Source organism: Gorilla gorilla, chromosome 19, assembly GCF_029281585.2.
Source record: "Gorilla gorilla gorilla isolate KB3781 chromosome 19, NHGRI_mGorGor1-v2.1_pri, whole genome shotgun sequence".
NCBI classification, from domain to species: Eukaryota; Metazoa; Chordata; class Mammalia; order Primates; family Hominidae; genus Gorilla; species Gorilla gorilla.
Genome location: NC_073243.2, coordinates 44,670,791 through 44,689,980, shown reverse-complemented (window position 1 = coordinate 44,689,980; position 19,190 = coordinate 44,670,791). Strand labels below are relative to the sequence as shown.

Here is a 19,190-nt window from a genome sequence, read left to right as displayed (position 1 = left end):
ATTTCTATAGAACAGATTCTCAGAAATGAAATTTCAGAGAATGAAATGTGTACTTTGAATCTGAATAGAGAATGTCAGCTTCCTTTCTAAAGACATTTCCATGAGCTATGAAGAAAAAACAGCAAGAAATATTACAAACTCTTCTAAAATTTTTGCCAGCCTGATGAGTAGAAACAAATGTGTAATTTTGTATAGCAAATTTTAATGCGTTCAATCCTTATGCTAGAAATTTTCCTTTCCTAATGAAGAGCTATTTGAAACTTCTCAAATGGTAGGCTACTGAAAACTTTCAAAGGTATCTGCTATTCTAGAAAGCCTTCTAACAGGGAAGAACTTTCTACATGTGCTTCATAGATAGGTTTGTATTAGAATATTCAGTGCCTTGGAAGGGTTTGCTCTCTGCTTCCAAGATGGTGTCTTCTTGCTGTGTCCTCACATAGTGGAAGGCAAAAGGGGAAAAAAAGACTAGATACTACCTTCAACCTCTATAAGAAGCTCACTAATCACATCCTAAAGACCTCACTTTTTAACACTATCATACTGGTGATTAAGTTTTAACATGAATTTTGGGGGATATATTTAGGCCATAGCAGACAGCTACTATCAAAAAAACAGCAAGTAACAAGTGTTAACAGGGATGTTGAGAAACTGAAACCATGTGCACTGTTGGTGGGACTGTAATATGGTGCAACCATTATGGAAAATAGTATAGGTGGTTCCTCAAAAAACTTAAAATAAAACTATCATATGATCCACTATTTCTGGTAGACATCCAAAAGAATTGAACGCAGGGCCTCAAAGAGAACTGCACATCCATGTTCATAGCAGCACTCACATTCACAGTAATGAAATTATGAAGCAACCGAAGTTTCCGCTGACAGATGAATGGATAAGCAAACTGTGGTATATACATACAATGAAACACTATTCAGCCTTAAAAAAGGAAGGAAATTCTAACATGTGCTACAACATGGAAGAACTTTGAGGACATTACACTAACTAAAATAAGCCACCCACAAAAACACAAATACTATATGATTCCATTATATGAGGTATCTAAACTAATCAAATTAATAGAAAGTAGAATTGAGGTTGCCAGGGCTGGGGGATGATGGAAAAGGAGAGTTGTTGTTTAATGTGTATAGAGTTTCAGATTTGCAAGATGAAAAATTTCTGAAGATACACTGCATAAAAATGTGAATGTACTTAACATTACTGTGAACTATACACTTAAAAATGGTTAAAATTGTAAATTTTATATTTTACCACAATTAAAAAATTTTCTTTAAACTAAACAAAACCTGAGGGACTTGGGTAACCGTAACAAAAGGTCTAACATTCATGTTATCGGAATTCCAGGAAAGGAGAAAGAAGGTGGGGGGAGTTGCTGAAAAAATACATCAAATGATAGCTAAAAAGTTCTCAAATTCTGCAAAAGACATAAATCCACACATTCAGGAATCTGAGTGACTCCTAAGTAAGATAAAGCCAAAGAAATCCAGGCTAAGGTACAACATAATTCTTCTTCTAAAGGCTGAAGACAAAGAAAAAGTCCTCAAAGCAGACACACACACACACACACACACACGCACGCACACGCGCACGCGCACACACACACACACACACACACACACGCCTTCTCTATAAAGCAAAGCCCATCAGAATGACAGCACATTTCTCATCAGTACCAAGGGAGGCAGAGGTAAGTGGCACATTTTTAAGTGCTAAAAGAAAACAACCCTGAATTGCACATCCAGTGAAAATATCCTTCAGGAATGAAAGAGAAATCAAGAAATTCTCAGATAAAGAAAAACTAAGACAATTTGTCACCAGCAGACCAACTCTAAAAGAATGGCTCAAGGAAGTTCTTGAAACAGAAACAATAAAAGGAATTTTAGAAGATCAGGAAGGAAGAACAATAGAAAGAACAAAAACATGGACTAAAGCTACCATAAATCCTACAGTCAGAAGGAAATAAATTCTGCCGACAACTTCAGTAAGCTTGGAGATGGATCCCTCCTCAAGCCTTTGAGGAGAATCTATCATTGCAGCCATGAAATCCCTAAGCAGAGGACCCAGTTAAGCTGTGTCCAGACTCCTATCTGCAGAAACTGGGAAATAATAAATGTCCTCAGACCCCTGAACCACAGAAATTGTGAGATAATAAATGTATGTTATGTAAAGCCACTCCAAAAAAGCCTAAAACAAGACTGAGAAAATGTTGATAACCGTAGAATCTGGTCTCTGAGTTTACTACAGTTAACTCTCTATATATGTATTTCTTAACTTTTCTTTAAGTTTGAAAACTTCTATCATTGCCAGGGTGGGGGAAACCCATTGTGGTCAAGAGATTAAAAAGTCTGTTATAATAATCTAATGGACTGGTGATGAAAACCCGAAGTAAATCTGTGACAGTAGGACTCGATATTTAGTAACTAGTTATATGTTCTAGTTCTAATGTTTTTGTTCTATTCTCCCCCACCCCCCGCCTCAGGTGATCCACTAGCCCTGGCCTCCCAAAGTGCTGGGATTACAGACGTGAGCCACCACACCCGGCTGTTCTAATTTTAACAAATATGCTATATGTGCAAAATGAAAAAGGAAGAATCTAGGAGGACTCTTAAATTGCGAGCTGATCAAATATGCTCCATTCAATGAGTGAGGAAACAGAAAAGGTCAGTTCATGAATCTGAGGTGTCTATGAAATATTTTGGAAAAGGTGCCTAGGAGGTACAAAGATACTTGAGTCTGATATTGCAGAGAAGTCTGGTTTAAATATATAGATTTGTAAATTGTTATTGGTTGATGTGTCCCCACCCCCAAATTCCTATGTTGAAATCCTAATCCCCAATACCTTTGAATATGACTGTATTTGGAATTGGGTATTTCAAGAGATAATTAAGTTAAAATTAGGTTATTAGAGTTGACCCTAATCCGATAAGACTGGTGCCCTTGTAAGAGGAGGAGATTAGGACACAGAAGGAAGACCATGTGAAGACACAGGAAGAAGATGGACATCTGCCAGCGAAGGGGAGAGGCCTCAGAAGAAACCAACGTTATTGACACCTTGATCTTTAACTTGTATCTTCCAGAATTGTGAGAAAATTAATTTCTGTTAAGCCACCTAGTCCACAGTAGTTTGTTATGATAGCTCTAGTATACTAATATGGAAGTTATTATTATAGATATAACACATAAAAACAGAAGAAGATATAATGCTGGTATAGTATATAGGGTCCTCTGGAGAATATGAACATATGGAAGTTATTATTACAGATATAACACATAAAAACAGGAGAAGAAGATATAATGCTGGTATAGCTTATAGGATCCTCTGGAGAACTTGAACATTTTAATATTTGAGGCTGGGCGTGGTGGCTCATACCTGTAATCCCAAAACTTCGGGAGGCTGACGCAGGAGGATCACCTGAGGTTGACCTCAGTTTGAGACCAGCCTGGCCAACATGGCAAAACCCCGTCACTATTACAAATACAAAAATTACCCAGGCGTGATGGCAGGCACCTGTAATCCCAGCTACTCGGGAGACTGAGGCACAAGAACTGCTTGAACCTGGAAGACAGAGCTTGCAGTGAGCCGAGATTGCACCACTGCACTCCAGCCTGGGCAACAGAGTAAGACTGTCTCAAAAAAAAAAAAAAATTGTTTTGAGTATGAGCAGTTTTTGAGATGCTAACTATACTACTGAAAAGGCAATAAGACATACGGTTGAAGACAAATTAAAATCACAATTGTAATACTACACACCTATTAGAAATGCTCAAATTAATGACTAACAGGTAGTAACAATGATGTGGAAAAATGGCTGACATTGGCATGAAGACAGTCATTAAAGCAAGAATATGGATAAAATTGTATAGGAAGAGAATGAGGAGAAAACAGCTGAAGATTGCTCCTTGGGGAATTTCTTTTTTTTTTTTGAAATGGAGTCTCGCCCTGTTGCCCAGGCAGGAGTGCAGTGGCATGATCTCGGCTCACAGCAAGCCCTGCCTCCTTGGTTCATGCCATTCTCCTGCCTCAGCATCCCAAGTAGCTGGGACTGCAGGCGCCCACCACAACATCTGGCAAAGTTTTTATATTTTAAGTAGAGATGGGGTTTCACCGTGTTAGCCAGGATGGTCTTGATCTCCTGACCTCATGATCCACCCGCCTCGGCCTCCCAAAGTGCTGGGATTACAGGCATAAGCCACGGCACCCGGTCTGGGGAATTTCAATAATTGGGAAAGAGAAATGATAAGCCTACAAAGAAGACTAAGAAGGGAAGCATGGGGTGGAGAACAATTAAAGGAAAGAAAACAGAGTGGGAGAAGAAAGAAGCAGGAAGACATACAGAAAAAGAGGGTACAATCCAAATAGAATATCATATGCAGGGATACTTTGGAGATAGTCCAAGTTTGGTTCTAGACCACCACACTAAAGCAAATATCACAACAAAACAGGTCACACAAATGTTTTGTTTTCCCAGTGCATATAAAAGTTGTTTATATTATACTGTAGTCTATTAAATTATGCATTAGCATTATTTCTAAAAATGTACATACCTTATTTTAAAAAAAACCTTATTGCTAAAAATTGCTAACTGAGATGCCTAATCTGAGCCTTCGGTGAGTTGTAATGTTTTGCTGGTGGAAGGCCTTATCTCAGTGTTAATGGCTGATGACTGATCAGGTTAGTGGCTGCTGAAGGTTGGGGTGGCTGTGGCCATTTCTTAAAATAAGACAGCAATGAAGTTTGCCACACCGATTGACTCTTCGTTTCACAAAAACATTTCTCGGCGGCATGAGATGCTGTTTGATAGCATTTTACCCACAGCAGAACTTCTTTCAAAATTAGTCACTCCTCTCAAACCCTGACACTGCCTTACCAACAAAGTTTATGTAATATTCTAAATCTTTTGTTGTCATTTCAACCGTGTTCAAAGAATCTTCACTGGGAGTAGATTCCATCTCAAGAAACCACTTTTTTGCTCATCCATGGGAAGCAACTCCTCATCTGTTGAAGTTTTATCATGAGATTGCAGTCATTCAGCCACATTTTCAGACTCCACTTCTAATTCTAGTTAGATACTTCTACCACATTTGTAGTTACTTGAACCCCTCAGAGTCATCCATGAGGGTTAGAACCAACCTCTTGCACACTCCTGTTAATGTTGTTATTTTGACCTCCTTCCATAAATCACACATGTTCTTAATGGCATCTAGAATGGTGGATACTTTCCAGAAGGTTTCAATGTACTTTGGCCCAGACCATCAGAGGACTTATGACAGCTATAGCCTTACGAAGTGTATTTCTTAAATAATAAGACTTCAGTTGAGGTGGCTTCTTGGTCCCTGGGCAGCAGAACAGATGTTGCATCAACAGACATGAGAACATTAAATTCCTTGTACATCACCATCAGAGCTGTTGAGTGAAGAGATGGGGAGCAGTAATATTTTGAAAGGAATCTTTTTTTTTTCCTGAGTGGTAGGTCTCAACAGTGGGCTTAAACTATTCAGTAAACCATGCTATAAACAGGTGTACTGTCATCCAGGCTTTACTGTTCCATTTACAATGCACAGGCAGAGTAGATTTGGTATAATTCTTAAGGGCCCTAGGATTGCTGGAATGATAAATGAGTGTTGGTTTTAACTCAGAGTCACCAGCTGCACTAGTCCTTATCAAGAGAGTCAACCTGTCTTTTTGAAGCTTTGGAGCCAGGCATCAACTTCTCTCTAACTATAAGAGTCCTAGATGGCATCTTCTTCCAATACAGGGCTGTTCTGTCTACATTGAAAATTTGCTGTTTAGCATAGCCACCTTCAAGTATCTTAGCTAGATCTTCTGGATAACTTGTTGCCGCTTCTGCCTCAGTACTTGCTGCTTCCCCTTGCATTTTTATTTTATGGAGATGGCTTCTTTCCTTAAACCTCATGAACCAACCTCTGCTAGCTTCACACTTTTCTTCTGCAGCTTCCTCATCTCTCTCAGCCTTTGTAGAATTGAAAAGAGCTAGGGCTTTGTTGTGGATTACGCTTTGGCTTAGGGAATGATGGCTGGTTTGATCATCTAAGTAGACTAGCAAAACTTTCTCTATAACAGCAATAAGGCTATTCTGTTTTCTCATAATTTGTGTGTTCACTAGAGCAACACTTTTAATTTCCTTTGAAATTTTTTCCTGCATTTTGGGAGACTGAAGCAGGTGGACCACAAGGTTAGGAGATCAAGACCATCCTGGCCAACATGGTGAAACCTGTCTCTAATAAAAAAATACAAAAATTAGCTGGGTGTGGTAGCATGCACCTGCAATCCCAGCTACTTGGGATGCTGACATAGGAGAATCGCTTGAACCCAGGAGGCAGAGACTGCACTGAGCCGAGATCACACCACTGCACTCCAGCCTGAGGGTAGTGCAACAGAGCGAGACTCCATCTCAAAAAAAAAAAAAAAAAATTTTCCTTTCCATTCACAACTTGGCTAACTGGTGCCAGAGGCCTAGCTTTTGGCCTATCTTGGCTTCTGACACGCCTTCCTCATGAAACTTAATCATTTCTAGCTTTTAATTTAAAGTTATCGATGTGCAACTCTTCTTTTCACTTAAAAACTTAGAAACAATTGGAGGGTTATTAATTGGCCTAAATTCAATATTCTTGTGTTTTAAGGAAAAGGGAGGGCCAAGGAGAGGGAGAGAGATGGGGGAACAACTGGTCAGTAGAGCAGTCAGAATACACACAACATTTATTGGTTAAGTTTACTGTCTTACACAGGTGCAGCTTGTGGTTCCTCAAAACAATTAAAATAGTAAGATCAAAGACCACTGATCACAGATCCCCCAACCAGATGTAATAATGACTTAAAAGTCTAAAATACTGTGAGATTACCAAAATGTGACACAGGCTCGCCACAAACTGAATTTGTTAAACATAGAGTGTCTGCAAAGTGCAATAAAGTGAAGCACAATAAAATGAGATGTGCCTGTATAGACGTATATTGCATAGAGAAACTTAAGCTCTCATATTTAAAAAAAAAAGATGCACTAGTGGAGTATCACAATTATAAATTTTTATGCTGTCTTCTACTTCCTAACTGAAGACAAAAATATAGTTGGCACCAGCTGGACAAGACAGAAGACATCATACAAACTATGTGGCCCTTTTGTGTAAGTATCTAAAATAAATTAACTTTATAACTTTTCTCTTCCACTAGGTAAATTTCATTCATTAAGAAACAAATCACTGGCACACCTGTAATCCCGGCACTTTGAGAGGCCAAGGCAGGAGGATCCCTTGAGCCCAGGAGTTCAAGACCAGCCTGGGTAACATGGTGAAACCCCGTCTCTACAAAAAAATGCAAAAACTAACCACTAACCAAGCATGGTGGCACACACTTGTAGTCCTAGCTACTCAGGAGGCTGAGGAAGGAGGATCACTTGAACCCGGGAGATCGGGGCTGCAATGAGCCATGATTGTGCCACTGTACTCCAGCCTGGGCAACACGATGAGACCCTGTCTCAAAAAAAAAGGAACAATTTACCATTTCTAGCAAGCATAAGGCAGTGTCTATGAGGATAACATAATAGCTATAATAACATCTCCATAATCAAGCTTATTATAATCTAATGTAAGATATGTTTATCAATAATAATAAAAGAAGTACAAAATAATTCATAGGAAAAAAAGTGGCTTCTCAGTATCAATGAAATATGGGCAATTTCAAAAAGGCCAAATGGATCTTGTAATTTTTCCTACAATTATTAAATTAATTTGCTATTAATAGGTTTACAAAAAATTCAAATTTAAAATAAGAATCTTACTTTCAGGTGTTTTTTTCTGCCATTGACTGAGTTCAGCGGTTAAACATTTTACTTGCATAATTAACAATGATAGCTACAAAAGAAGAAAACAAAGTCATTTTCTGTGGACTATTCATAGCTATTCATAGATGAAAATATAAACATTCTTAATACTTTAATACTTTGCAGGGGGTTGGCATCCCTAACTCTCACGCTGCTCCAGAGGCAACTTTATTTTAATTCTTAATCTGTTTCACTGATCCACTGATCTATTCCTACAGCAATTCCATAATTCTGATTATTATAATGAATGTCAGTCCTTTTTTTAGGCCAAGAATAAAATCAATTCAGATTCGACATAGATAGTAAAATATCTGTGACTATTATACCTAACACAAAGTTAGCAGTCTTTGTTCTATTTTTTTTTTTTTTTGAGACAGTCTTACTCTTTCGCCCAGGCTGGAGTATAATGGCGCAATCTCAGCTCACTGCGGCCTCCGTCTACTGGGTTCAAGTGATTCTCACGCCTCAGCCTCCTGAGTAGCTGGGATCATATGACCACATCACCAAGACCAGCTAATTTTTTTGTACTTTGGTAGCGATGGGGTTTTGCCATGTAGGCCAGGCTGGTCTTTGTTCTAATTTTAACAAGGCAGCGTAATAGCACTAACAAGCAATTTACTCAGTTGTTAAATATATGTATAGTTGCTAAAAGACAAATAATAAAGAAAATACTCTCTTATTTATAATAGCTTGTTCTAGAAAGTTTTTAGAATATTCTTCCAACTCTTAAAGCAGGAAGAGTAAGTTTTCCAAATGATTAAGCATACAGGTATTAACAAAGGTATTAAACTTGAGAAAAATATAGACACACATATTTATTTTCCAAAATACAATGAATTCCACTTACCTTGTATTTTTTAGGAAGAAAAAGATTCATACCTGAGCATTTGAATCGGTGAGTGTTTCAGTTCCAATAAGTGATAATTTATTCTGACACTTGATTTAAAAAGTAAAAAAAGGCAAGTCACACACGATAATTCACAGAGAATTCCCTTCCCCTCCCCTTTTCTACCAGGCCAATATAACACTCTTCTAAAGCACAAACATCTGATGGAGAAGAGTTTGTTGAAATTCCTCACTATGTAAGACGATTAAGGCAGCCAAACAAGTCCCAAGGTGAATACATCACAAGTAAAAAGAGACACTAGAATGAAGAGGAAAAAAAAAAAAACCCAAAAACTAATAGCTAGAATGAATTATAAGTCAGATAATTGGAAAGTGGGAGATAAAAAAATAAGAGGGAAAGCACTATAGAAAAATAACAAGTAAGAAGATAGTTCAGAACCTAAGAAATCCTAAGAAAATAAATAAAGCCTTCAGGAGACATTGTTTCTGTGCCATTAAAAAAGTCCAAAACTGTTCATGATGATTATATGAGATAAAAATACGAGTAAATTCTATTTCTGCTCATTTGTAATGCAGCATTTCTCTATACAAATTTTAAGTCATTTTAAAATCCAAACTTCTATACTGAAAAAAATACCTGAAGCAAAAAATAAAAAGGTGGGGGGATTATAAAAATTATCCTGAAAATACATTAATAATATAAAGTACCAAGTATTTATGTTAAAAATAATTGTAAGAAAAGAGAAAAACCTCACTAATTTGACCAGTTCTGAAACTTTACTGGGAAGAATAGGATGCTAAAAATATCTGTGCCCTATCTTTTGGCTTTCCTGAACTACACTGGAAGAAGAATTATCTTGGGCCACACATAAAATACATTAACAATAGCTGATCAGCCAAAAAAAAAAAAAAAAAAAAAAAGAAATCGAAATCCATAATGCTTTAAGAAAGTTTGTGTCGGGCTGCATTCAAAGCCATCCTGGGCCGCAGGTTGGACAAGCTTGCCTTAAGTAGAACAAATTTTCACCAACATACTCTAGTGTACCAAAGGCAGTTCTAATCACCAACTTAGAAAAAGTACATATATTTCAAACAACATTTTCTAAATTAATTTGTTTTCACTCATAATTATGTGTTCTTCCCACTTCTATATTCTCTATTTGGGGAAATAATCCCATCAACCACCCAACGGCCCAAACCAGGAACCTGAAACTAACCATATTTCCCTCCCATTGCACATAAATTAACTTCTAATCCTACCTACTTAATCTTTGAATCCACTCTTCTATTTGCAATGACAATACTTAGGGCTTCCTTACTTTTTACCAGGACTATTACTAGAGCTTCCTAAATGCTTTCTATCTGTAGTCTTACTCTTCTGCATTCTATTTTCTTCAAAAACACCAGAGTAATTTTCCCAAACTGCATATCTGATCATGTCACTTCCATACTTAAAATCTTTTAGTGGCTCCCAATAGTACACACTCAACAAAATCCTTTATGTTCTGGTCCCTGATTACTTCTCCAGTCTTACCCCAGAAGTCCTTCTCCTAATTTACATTATCCATAACATTCTATTTAATGTTCTGTCAACTCTCTCAGCTTTTACACATTTTCTTCTTTATGCTTTGTATACCTCTTCTACTTTTACAGGCTAACTCCTAATTATCCTTCAGAAATGAAACCAGTAACTTTTTTTTTTTTTTTTTTGAGACGGAGTCTCACTCTGCTGTCACCAGGCTGGAGTGCAGTGGCACTATCTCGGCTCACTGCAACGTCCGCCTCCTGGGTTCAAGCAATTCTCCTGTCTCAGCCTGTCTTAGCCACCTGAGTAGCTGAGACTAAAGGTAGACACCACCATGCCCAGCTAATTTGTGTATTTTTAATAGAGACGGGGTTTCACCATGTCAGCCAGGATGGTCTCAATCTCTTGACCTCATGATCCCCCAGCCTCGGCCTCCCAAAATGCTGGGATTACAGGCGTGAGCCACCGCGCCTGGCCCAGTAATTATCTCTTTCAGAAAGCTATCCTTGACCCCTTCACCGGGTTTAGCACTCCTAAGTATAGTCTCTGTACTTCTACATCTAATATTGTATTACAACATAATATAATGGCTGTTGTTTCCATAAGATGGTAATCTCCTTGGGAGCATGGATTGCCAAAATTTTTCTTTCTATAGCTCATCTAGTGTAAAGTTTCTTGAATGAATGCTTATAGGTCTAAAAGCTATATAAATATTTATCATACATAATGGCTTTTGGAAACTAGCACAATCATTTCTTTCCTGAGTCTATTTATTATTGAAGTTGATTTAAATCTTATATTAACTATCACTTCTATCTCTTGAAACTTACTTCTTCCATATCTTTCCACATTTCTTCACATTCTCTAATAAGTTCTTCTTCAGTATTTGTAACATCTCCCACATCTGTAGTACTATCCGGATCTAGATCCTCCTGATTCATTGATATATGCTTTGTGAATTTTTAGCCTTATAAGAAAAACTAAAGCAAAAAACATTTATTCATGCAGCAGTATTGGTTGAACACTTATTACCTGCCAGATACTCATCTAGGGGGTAAGAATATAGCAATGAACAACATAGACAAAAATCTCTCCTACCGTGAACATTATTCTAAGTAAGGAAAACAGACAATAAAATAAAAAATAAAACATATATATACTGCAGTATATCAAATGATTTATAAGTGCCATGGAGAAAAGACAAGGAAGAAACATAGGAAATGCTAGGGCAAGGACAATATAATTTTAAATAAGGTGGTCATATAAGATTACTGAGAAATTGACAACTGAGTAAGAAGACATGAAGAAGATAAAGAAATGAGGTCAGGGATGAACTGGGGCAGAGGGTCCAGGCAGAGGGAACTGCAAGTGCAAAGGCCTTGATGCAGGAATATGACTGCCTTGTTTCCACAGTAGTGAAGGAGCTGGTGTGATTACAGCAGATTAAGTAAGACAGAGTAGAATATGAGGTGAGAGAGACAATAGGGATGAGATCATGTGGGTTTGGTAAGCTATTTTAAGGACTTTGAGATGATAAGCAATTAGTTTTAAACAGAGGAATGAATCATTTGAATTACATTTTAACAATACAACTCTGGTTAACTACAGGCAGTAAGGATAGAAGCAGGAAAACCAATTAGAAAGCTACTGCAATGACCCAAGCAAGATGTAGACCAGGATAATATTGATAGAAGCAGCACAGAATGTCCCATTCTGGATATATTTTCAAGATGGAGCCAACAGAATTTCTTAACAGCATGTATATGGACTGTCAGAGAGAAGTGAATTATTACGTTGCCAGTTACTGAGGTGACAAAGATGGTAAAAGAAACAGATTTGGCAAACATGGGAGAAGTGCTGATTAAAAACTCAGTTTAGGATATGCTACATTTGAGGTGTCAATTATTGGAGCTGCTGATTAAGCAATTAGATATACATGTCTGCAGCTGAAAGCAAAGTTTTGAGCTAGCAATATGAATTTGACAGCCATCATCACACAGATAAGACTTACACACTACATAATGACATTTTGGTCAATCACAGACTGCACATATAACAGTGGTTCCAACGGAGCTGAAAAATTCCTATTGCCTACTGATGTCTTGATGATCCTGACCTTGCCTTAGGCCTAGGCTAATGTGTTTGTGTCTTCGTTCTTAACGAAGAAATTAAACAAGTAAAAAATAAAAATAAATAAATTAGCTAGAAAAAAAGACATAAAATATGCCATGTGCAGTGACTCACACCTGTAATCACAACACTTTGGGAGGCCAAGGTCGTAGGATCACTTGAGTTCAGGAGTTCCAGAACAGCCTGGCAACAAAGTAAGACCCCTATCTCTACAAAAGAAATTTAAAAATTAGCTGGGTGAGGTGGCCCAGTCCTGTAGCCCGAGCTGCTCAGGAGGCAGGGGCAGGAAGATCGCTTGAGTCCAGGAGTTCAAGGTCATAGTAAGCTATGATCACACCACTGCATTTCAGCCTGGGTGACAGAGACAAACTCTGTCTCTAAATTAGAAAATAAAAAAAGAAAGAAAATATTGTTGCACAGTTATACAACATGTTTATGTTTTAAGCTGTTTTTACGAAAGAGTTGAAATGTTAAAAAATTAAAAAGATAAAGCAAAAAACTTACAGCAAGCTAAGGTTAATTTATTATTGAATAATTAAAAAAATAAATTTAGTATAGCCTGTGTACAGTATTTACAAAGTCTACAGTAGGGTACAGTAATGTCCTAGGCCTTCACATCTTCTCACAACTCACTGACTCATCTAGAGCAACTTCTAGTCCTATAAGCTACATTCATGGTAAAAGCCCTAGACAGGTGTTCCACTTTTTGTCTTTCATACCATTTTTTTTACTGCACCGTTTCTATGTTTAGAAATGTTTAAATACAAAAATACCATTCTGTTACAATTACCTACAGTATTCAGCCTAGGTATGTAGTAGGTTATACCATCTAGGTTTGTGCTCACATGATGAAATCATCTAACAAAGCATTTCTCAACACATATCCCCGTTGTTAAGTGACACATGACTGTACTTACAGTTGTGAAGATGGGTGAAATAAGAAAAGGAAGAGTGTGCAGCTAGAAATGAGAAGATCTTCAGGCCAGGAGCTATTGAGGTAAGAACCAACTGAATAGTCTGAGAAGGAGCACTCAGTAAGTTAAGAGGAAAATCAAGAGCATGATACCCTAAAATCCAAGAATGTATTCAAGGAAGGAATGATAACTGTCAAACACTGGAGACAGGTCAAGTAAATTACAGAGAATTGACAATTTATTTAGTAATATAGAGGAGCAAACTGTTTTTTCTAAAAATAGTCACAGCAATATTTCATCATTCCCCATCAAGAGACAGTCTTTTTCCTCTCCCCCTGAAACTGAGTGTGACTTTGTGGCTGTCTTTATAAAGAGAATACAATGAAAATGACACCACATGACTTTCAAGACTAAGTCATAAAAGGCAATATAGCTAACTTCTGGCTTTCTCTGTCTTGGAACACTCACCCTTGCAACCCAGGCACCATGTTATGAGAAAGCCCAAAGTAGCACAAAAGGAAGAGATCAACATAAAGTCCATGAGGAAAGGAACTGAGGTTCCCAGACAAACGCTGTTATCAACTGCCAGACATACACACGATCATTTCTGACAATTAAGCCCCTAGGCTTTGATCTTCTAGCCAAGGCTCCAGATACTGTGGAACAGAGAAGCTGCTCCTGCTGTGTCTTGTCCGAATTTCTAATGCACAAAACCCAAGAGCGTAATAAATAGTTGTTTTACATCTCTACATTCTGGGGTAATTTATCACAACAATTTTCTTGGAGTAAATATACAAAAATGAAGGCCACAGATAACCTTTATAGGAGTAGTTTTAGAAGAATGGCAAGAATAAAAATCTGATTGGAGTGGATTCAAGAAAGAATGGAAGGCAAGGAATTAAAAATATTAAGTATATGAAACGTTTTCAAGAACTTTTTCTCTAGCCAGGCATGACAGCACATGCCTGTATTCCAAGCTATTCAGGAGCTGAGGTGGGAGGATCACTTGAGCCCGGTGAACCCAGGAGACTGAGGCTGCAGTGAGCCACGATCACACAACTGCACTCCACCCTGGGTGACAAAGCAAGACCATAAGACCATACCAAAAACAAACAAACAAAACAAACAAAAAGAAAACACACACACACACATTTTTTTTTTCTTTAAAGCACAAGAGAGAAATACAGTTAGTAGCTGGAGGGAGATATAGGGTTAAAAGAGACTTTTTCTTTTTTAAAGATGGGAGAAAATATAGCATCTTTATACGGTACAGTAAAAGAAGGAAATGTTGCTAATACAAGAGAGAAAGGGGAGAAGAAAGAATGGGATCTAGTACATAAGTAGAGGGGTTGGCTTAAGATAAATGGACATGCAGTTCATCCATTTTAATGGGAGGGTCATCAGAATATCAAGAGTGTAGATGCAGGTAGGTAAGTAGACGTGTTGCTAGGAACTTGTAGAAATTCTATGTGGATTGTTTCTCTTTTCTCAGTAAAATGGTAACTACAGTCATCAGCTATGAAAGGATAGGAAGAAAGTACTGCAAGTTTAAGAGCACAGGAAAAGAGATGTATAAAACAGATATATAAAAAAAATGGGAGAGGATAAAGTTACAGGATTATTCAGTAGTAGCATTACAGGCTCACCTGAGATTAGTATCATGAGTTTAAAGTAAAACCAGAGCATGGTTGTATGTTTTCTTCTATGGTGTAGCACCACAGGTACAGACAGGAACAAAGTGAAAGAATGGCCATAGGAATAAGTAGCTAAGACAAGAGAGAGAACATAATCACTAGGGGAAAGAAGGTCAAGAAAAAGAGAGGCCAAGTTATTGGATCATCTATAAGGATATTAAAATCACTAAGAATTATGATAGTAGTACTGCAAAGGGCAACAGTGAGCCAGGAGCTAAAAATCTTCAAGGAATGAGGGTGAGTAAAACAATCTTGCTAGATGATTCCTGCAAAGAATGGAAGGGGATTAGAGTCTGGTGGCATAAGATTCAAAACTGGGCAATTTTAAGGAGGTAGACAGTGCAATAAAGAATGATGAGGATGTCTACCCCACATCAAACGCAAATCAGAATACGCCTCCTCAATATCTTTATTCATATGGAACTTCTGCATTTTATACTGCTTAATCAATAACTTATTAACAGAGAAGTTCTAAGGCAGACCTAAATAAATGGAAAGATACGTCATATTCATGGACTGAAAGACCCACATTGTAAAGACGTTAATTCTCCCCCAACTTGAGCTACTGAATCTTAACCAAAATCCTGAAAGTTTTTGTTTCTCTTTATGGGACTTGACAAGCAAATTGTAAAATTTACATGGAAGCACAAAGGGCCAAAACTAGCCTAAGCTCCTCATGAAAAATAAGATGGGAGGACATACCCTACACTATTATGGCAATGTAGAATTGGCACATAAATAGGCAAATTGAGCAATGGAACACAATACAAAGCCTTTCTTGACTTTCTATATTCACATACATATGGACACATGACACATGACAGAGATGACAATGCAAATCAAGGAGAAAAAAATAATCCAAATAGATATATATTTTATATATAATACTGTTTTTTAAATGTATATTTTGGTCCATATAAATCTTCCTCATTTTTTTTTAACATTTATAGTATTTGCGGAGAAAAAAATAAGTCTAAATTCATACCTGAATCTTTACGTCATCCCTCACTCCCTCAAAAAACCCAAAATAGAAATCACAAAAAAATAGTACGAAAACACAGAAACTTTTAAAATCTTAGATTAGGAAACACTTTTCTAAGCAAAACTAAGTAAAATCTTTACATCAAAATTTTTTTTTTTTAATTCTGCATGGACAAACATCTCAACAAAGTTAAAATTTAAAACCCCCAAACCTAGGAGAAATACTTGTAATATATATGGCAACCCAAGACCTAATTTCCTTAATATATAACAAGTGCCTACAAATTCATAAGAAGAAACCAAACAACTCACCATTAAAAAAAATTTTTAAAAGTCAGGTTACCAATTACTTTGGAGGAAGAGTGGAAGGGGGAAAAGGGTTGTGGCTGGGATGGGCCAAATGGAGAGATTTCTGAGGTAATTATCAAAGTTTTATTTCTTGACTAGCATGATGGTAAGGGTGTTCACCTCATAATAATTAGTAAACTTTACGTTTATTTTGTGTCTGCATTTTTACAATAAAAAGGTAAACAACAAAAACAATTCAATAGAAACTGGCAAAGAACACAAATGAGGAATTCAAAGAAAAAACAAATACCTTTTAAATACAGAAAAAGTACATTCATAAGCTCATATATAATTTATGAAAATCCAAATTAAACAAGCATTAATTTTCATTCAGAATGGCGATAATGTAAAATTGGTAAGAGATAATACTGGTAAGCATGTGAAATAAGAGGCTTGCACTGTTGGTCAACAATCACTTTGTATGATAATATCCATCAAAATTTTACATGCATTCCTTGTGACCCAGAAGTTCTATTCTTAGGAATAATCCTAAAGATAGATATGTCTGCATAAGTCTATATACAATTATGTTTACTGGCACATTACTTAGAGAAAAAAAAACTTTAAAGGTATGAACTCTGCAACCAGACTATACAGGTTTAAATCTGTTTTGATATTTAAAAGCTATGAGACTTGGGCAAGTCACTTAAACTTTCTATGCCTCAGTTTCCTTTCCTATAAAATGAAGATAATATTAAATACTCCCTAGGATTATGACAATTAAATGAGTATATATACATATATATATATAAGCACTGTAGCTAGCATATAAAGAGCTTTATCAGTGTTAGCTATTAACAATTTGAATGTCAACTAGTAGAAGGCTGAAAATCTCACCTGCTATACCCATAAGATACAGTTTAAGTTCACAAAGCCAAAGTCAGTCATCACGAATTTTAGAATATTTTTAAGCAAAAAAGTCAAACATAAATATTTCTTTACTGACCACTAAAATACATTATCAATATGCAAAAGTAATGCAAAACTCTGCACATGTGGTGGGGCGGAGGGTGAGGGATAAATATTCAACAAATTATCTGGCTTGGCGATTTAATGTGGCAGTAGAATAAAAACATATAGAAACATTTAAGAGTTTGCTCTCTACCACTTGAGGATGCAAGATGTGAGCTGTATGTAACCTGGAAGAGGGTCATCAACAGAACCAGAAAATGATGGCACCCAGATCTTGAATCTCCAGCCTCTAGACCTGTGAGAAATAAATTTCAGTTGTTTAATTAAAACACACACACACACACACTTAAGAGTTTAACTTTTCCCTTTCCCACATTTTGTATCCTTAAACCTATCTTCCTGGAAAGGGAACAAGTCAACTTTTTGAGGTCCCCAGTTAGGACTACAATACTTAATCATTTATTGAAGAAAAACAGTATCTCTTTATTTAGGGATAATACTATACTTAAAGAAACTCGCACTATTAATTGGGAAAAGATTAATATACATGAAATAGCAAAAAATACCCACATAATTCTAAAATACATTCATTTATTCAACAAATATGTTAATGTGTGCCATTGGTCAGACACTGGCTTTAGCTGTGTAGATGAAAAAGTCTTTGTACTTGTAGAGCTTCCATTCTCATGCAGACAATATAAATGAATGGATAACTAAATACATGATATGATTTCAGGTAGTCAGAAGTGCTATGAAATGGTAAAGTATACAACACTGCCTGCAAGTACTATCGGAATTCAGGATAGGGAAGGTTAGAGAAACCAACCTGGAAGGAATTAGTCCATAATAATGCTAAATAAATGTTAACTAGCTACATTATTATTATCATTATCATTATCATCTTCATCCTCATTATTGCCATGGTCTCTGAAAGATGAGAAGCTGTAAACATGAAGGCTAAATCGCTGTGGAGATGCTTTCAAGCATAAAAACATAAGAGTAGGAGGCAAGAACGAACAAGGGAAATTTGTGAGACACAAAAGAAAGTAGTCTGATGAGAGCAGAGGGCAGAGAAGAAATGAGACTTGCTAGGTAGAATGGTCAAATAATGGGAACCTTTAAAATAAAATAAAGTGCCTACTATGGGGGGGCAGTTCCTTCCCTGTACGTGGTGCCTATCTCAAGACAAAAGTAGAGAAGAGATTTACGACGAGGATTTTATTAGGTTGGTGCAAAAGTAATTGCAGAGAAAAAAGAAGTGTTTTACGGAGGTCATTTTGACAAGCTGTATTTGATTTTTTAAAAAAGAGATTAAGATAATACATTTTATGTTATGTGCTTTTTACCTAATTTTTTAAAAATGAAGAAAACAGATGAGGAGGAGGAGAAAGAGTTCAGATGATTGCTAGGAGATGAAATCCTATACCAGAGAGAAGAAAGAAGGGTGACCCGTTCTGCCCTAGGTCTTTTGGCTATTTGAAGTAGCTGCTTCTCCACCCCACCCCCAGAAACAGTAACAAGCACTCACCACCTTCTTCAGAGAGTGTGTGAGAGAATAAAGGTCAGGAGAGAAAACATGTTTAGTGCATCTGAAAGGAAACCCGCGAGTTAACCAGTTCCTTCTGTCCCCACCCTTCCATCTTTCTCTAAATACTGTTGAGGTTATGGAGCTTGCGTTGGCGCGCGGGAAGCCGAGAAGAACGGGACTCAAAGCCCGGCTGGGAAGTCAGGTATCTAGTTGGCCGGCGATAAGGGTTTCACCTTCAGGACTGGAGCTCCACAAGATTCAACCGTTATATCAACCTCCCCGGCCCAGGTCTTACCACCACAGCGTCACAAACTCCAGGTCGCAGGAAGCGCTTGCCAGCCCCGGACTTCTGCGCGCGCTGCATGCCCATTGGATGTGCTCATTCCCACCCCAGCCAATCCCGAAACTCGCTCGGACGCTGACAGAAGACTGCGCCGCTGCTTTGGGATTGGTAGCTGAGTT

The 19,190-nt window shown here is 37.2% G+C and overlaps 1 protein-coding gene across 23 annotated transcripts in view; it reads right to left on the bottom strand.

Annotated features, from left to right (window-relative positions):
- CENPK (centromere protein K) overlaps nucleotides 1-19,148 on the bottom strand; it is a 46,444-nt gene extending 27,296 nt beyond the window's left edge. For 3 of the 23 annotated variants that reach the window (XM_063700726.1, XM_063700725.1, XM_031003554.3), the window contains exons 1-5: nucleotides 19,024-19,100; nucleotides 17,428-17,495; nucleotides 11,052-11,153; nucleotides 8,730-8,786; nucleotides 7,809-7,881 (exon numbers count right to left, since the gene is read on the bottom strand). In XM_063700726.1, the coding sequence (XP_063556796.1) occupies nucleotides 7,809-7,881; nucleotides 8,730-8,786; nucleotides 11,052-11,153; nucleotides 17,428-17,442 (247 nt within the window). In that variant the 5' untranslated portion in view covers nucleotides 17,443-17,495; nucleotides 19,024-19,100. Of the gene's footprint in view, nucleotides 1-7,808; nucleotides 7,882-8,729; nucleotides 8,787-11,051; nucleotides 11,202-14,911; nucleotides 15,032-17,125; nucleotides 17,496-18,728 lie in introns of those variants that run through there. The other 20 variants (XM_063700727.1, XM_055367673.2, XM_055367667.2 and 17 more) reach the window with 19 other exon arrangements.
- Between the last annotated feature and the right edge of the window lie 42 nt (nucleotides 19,149-19,190).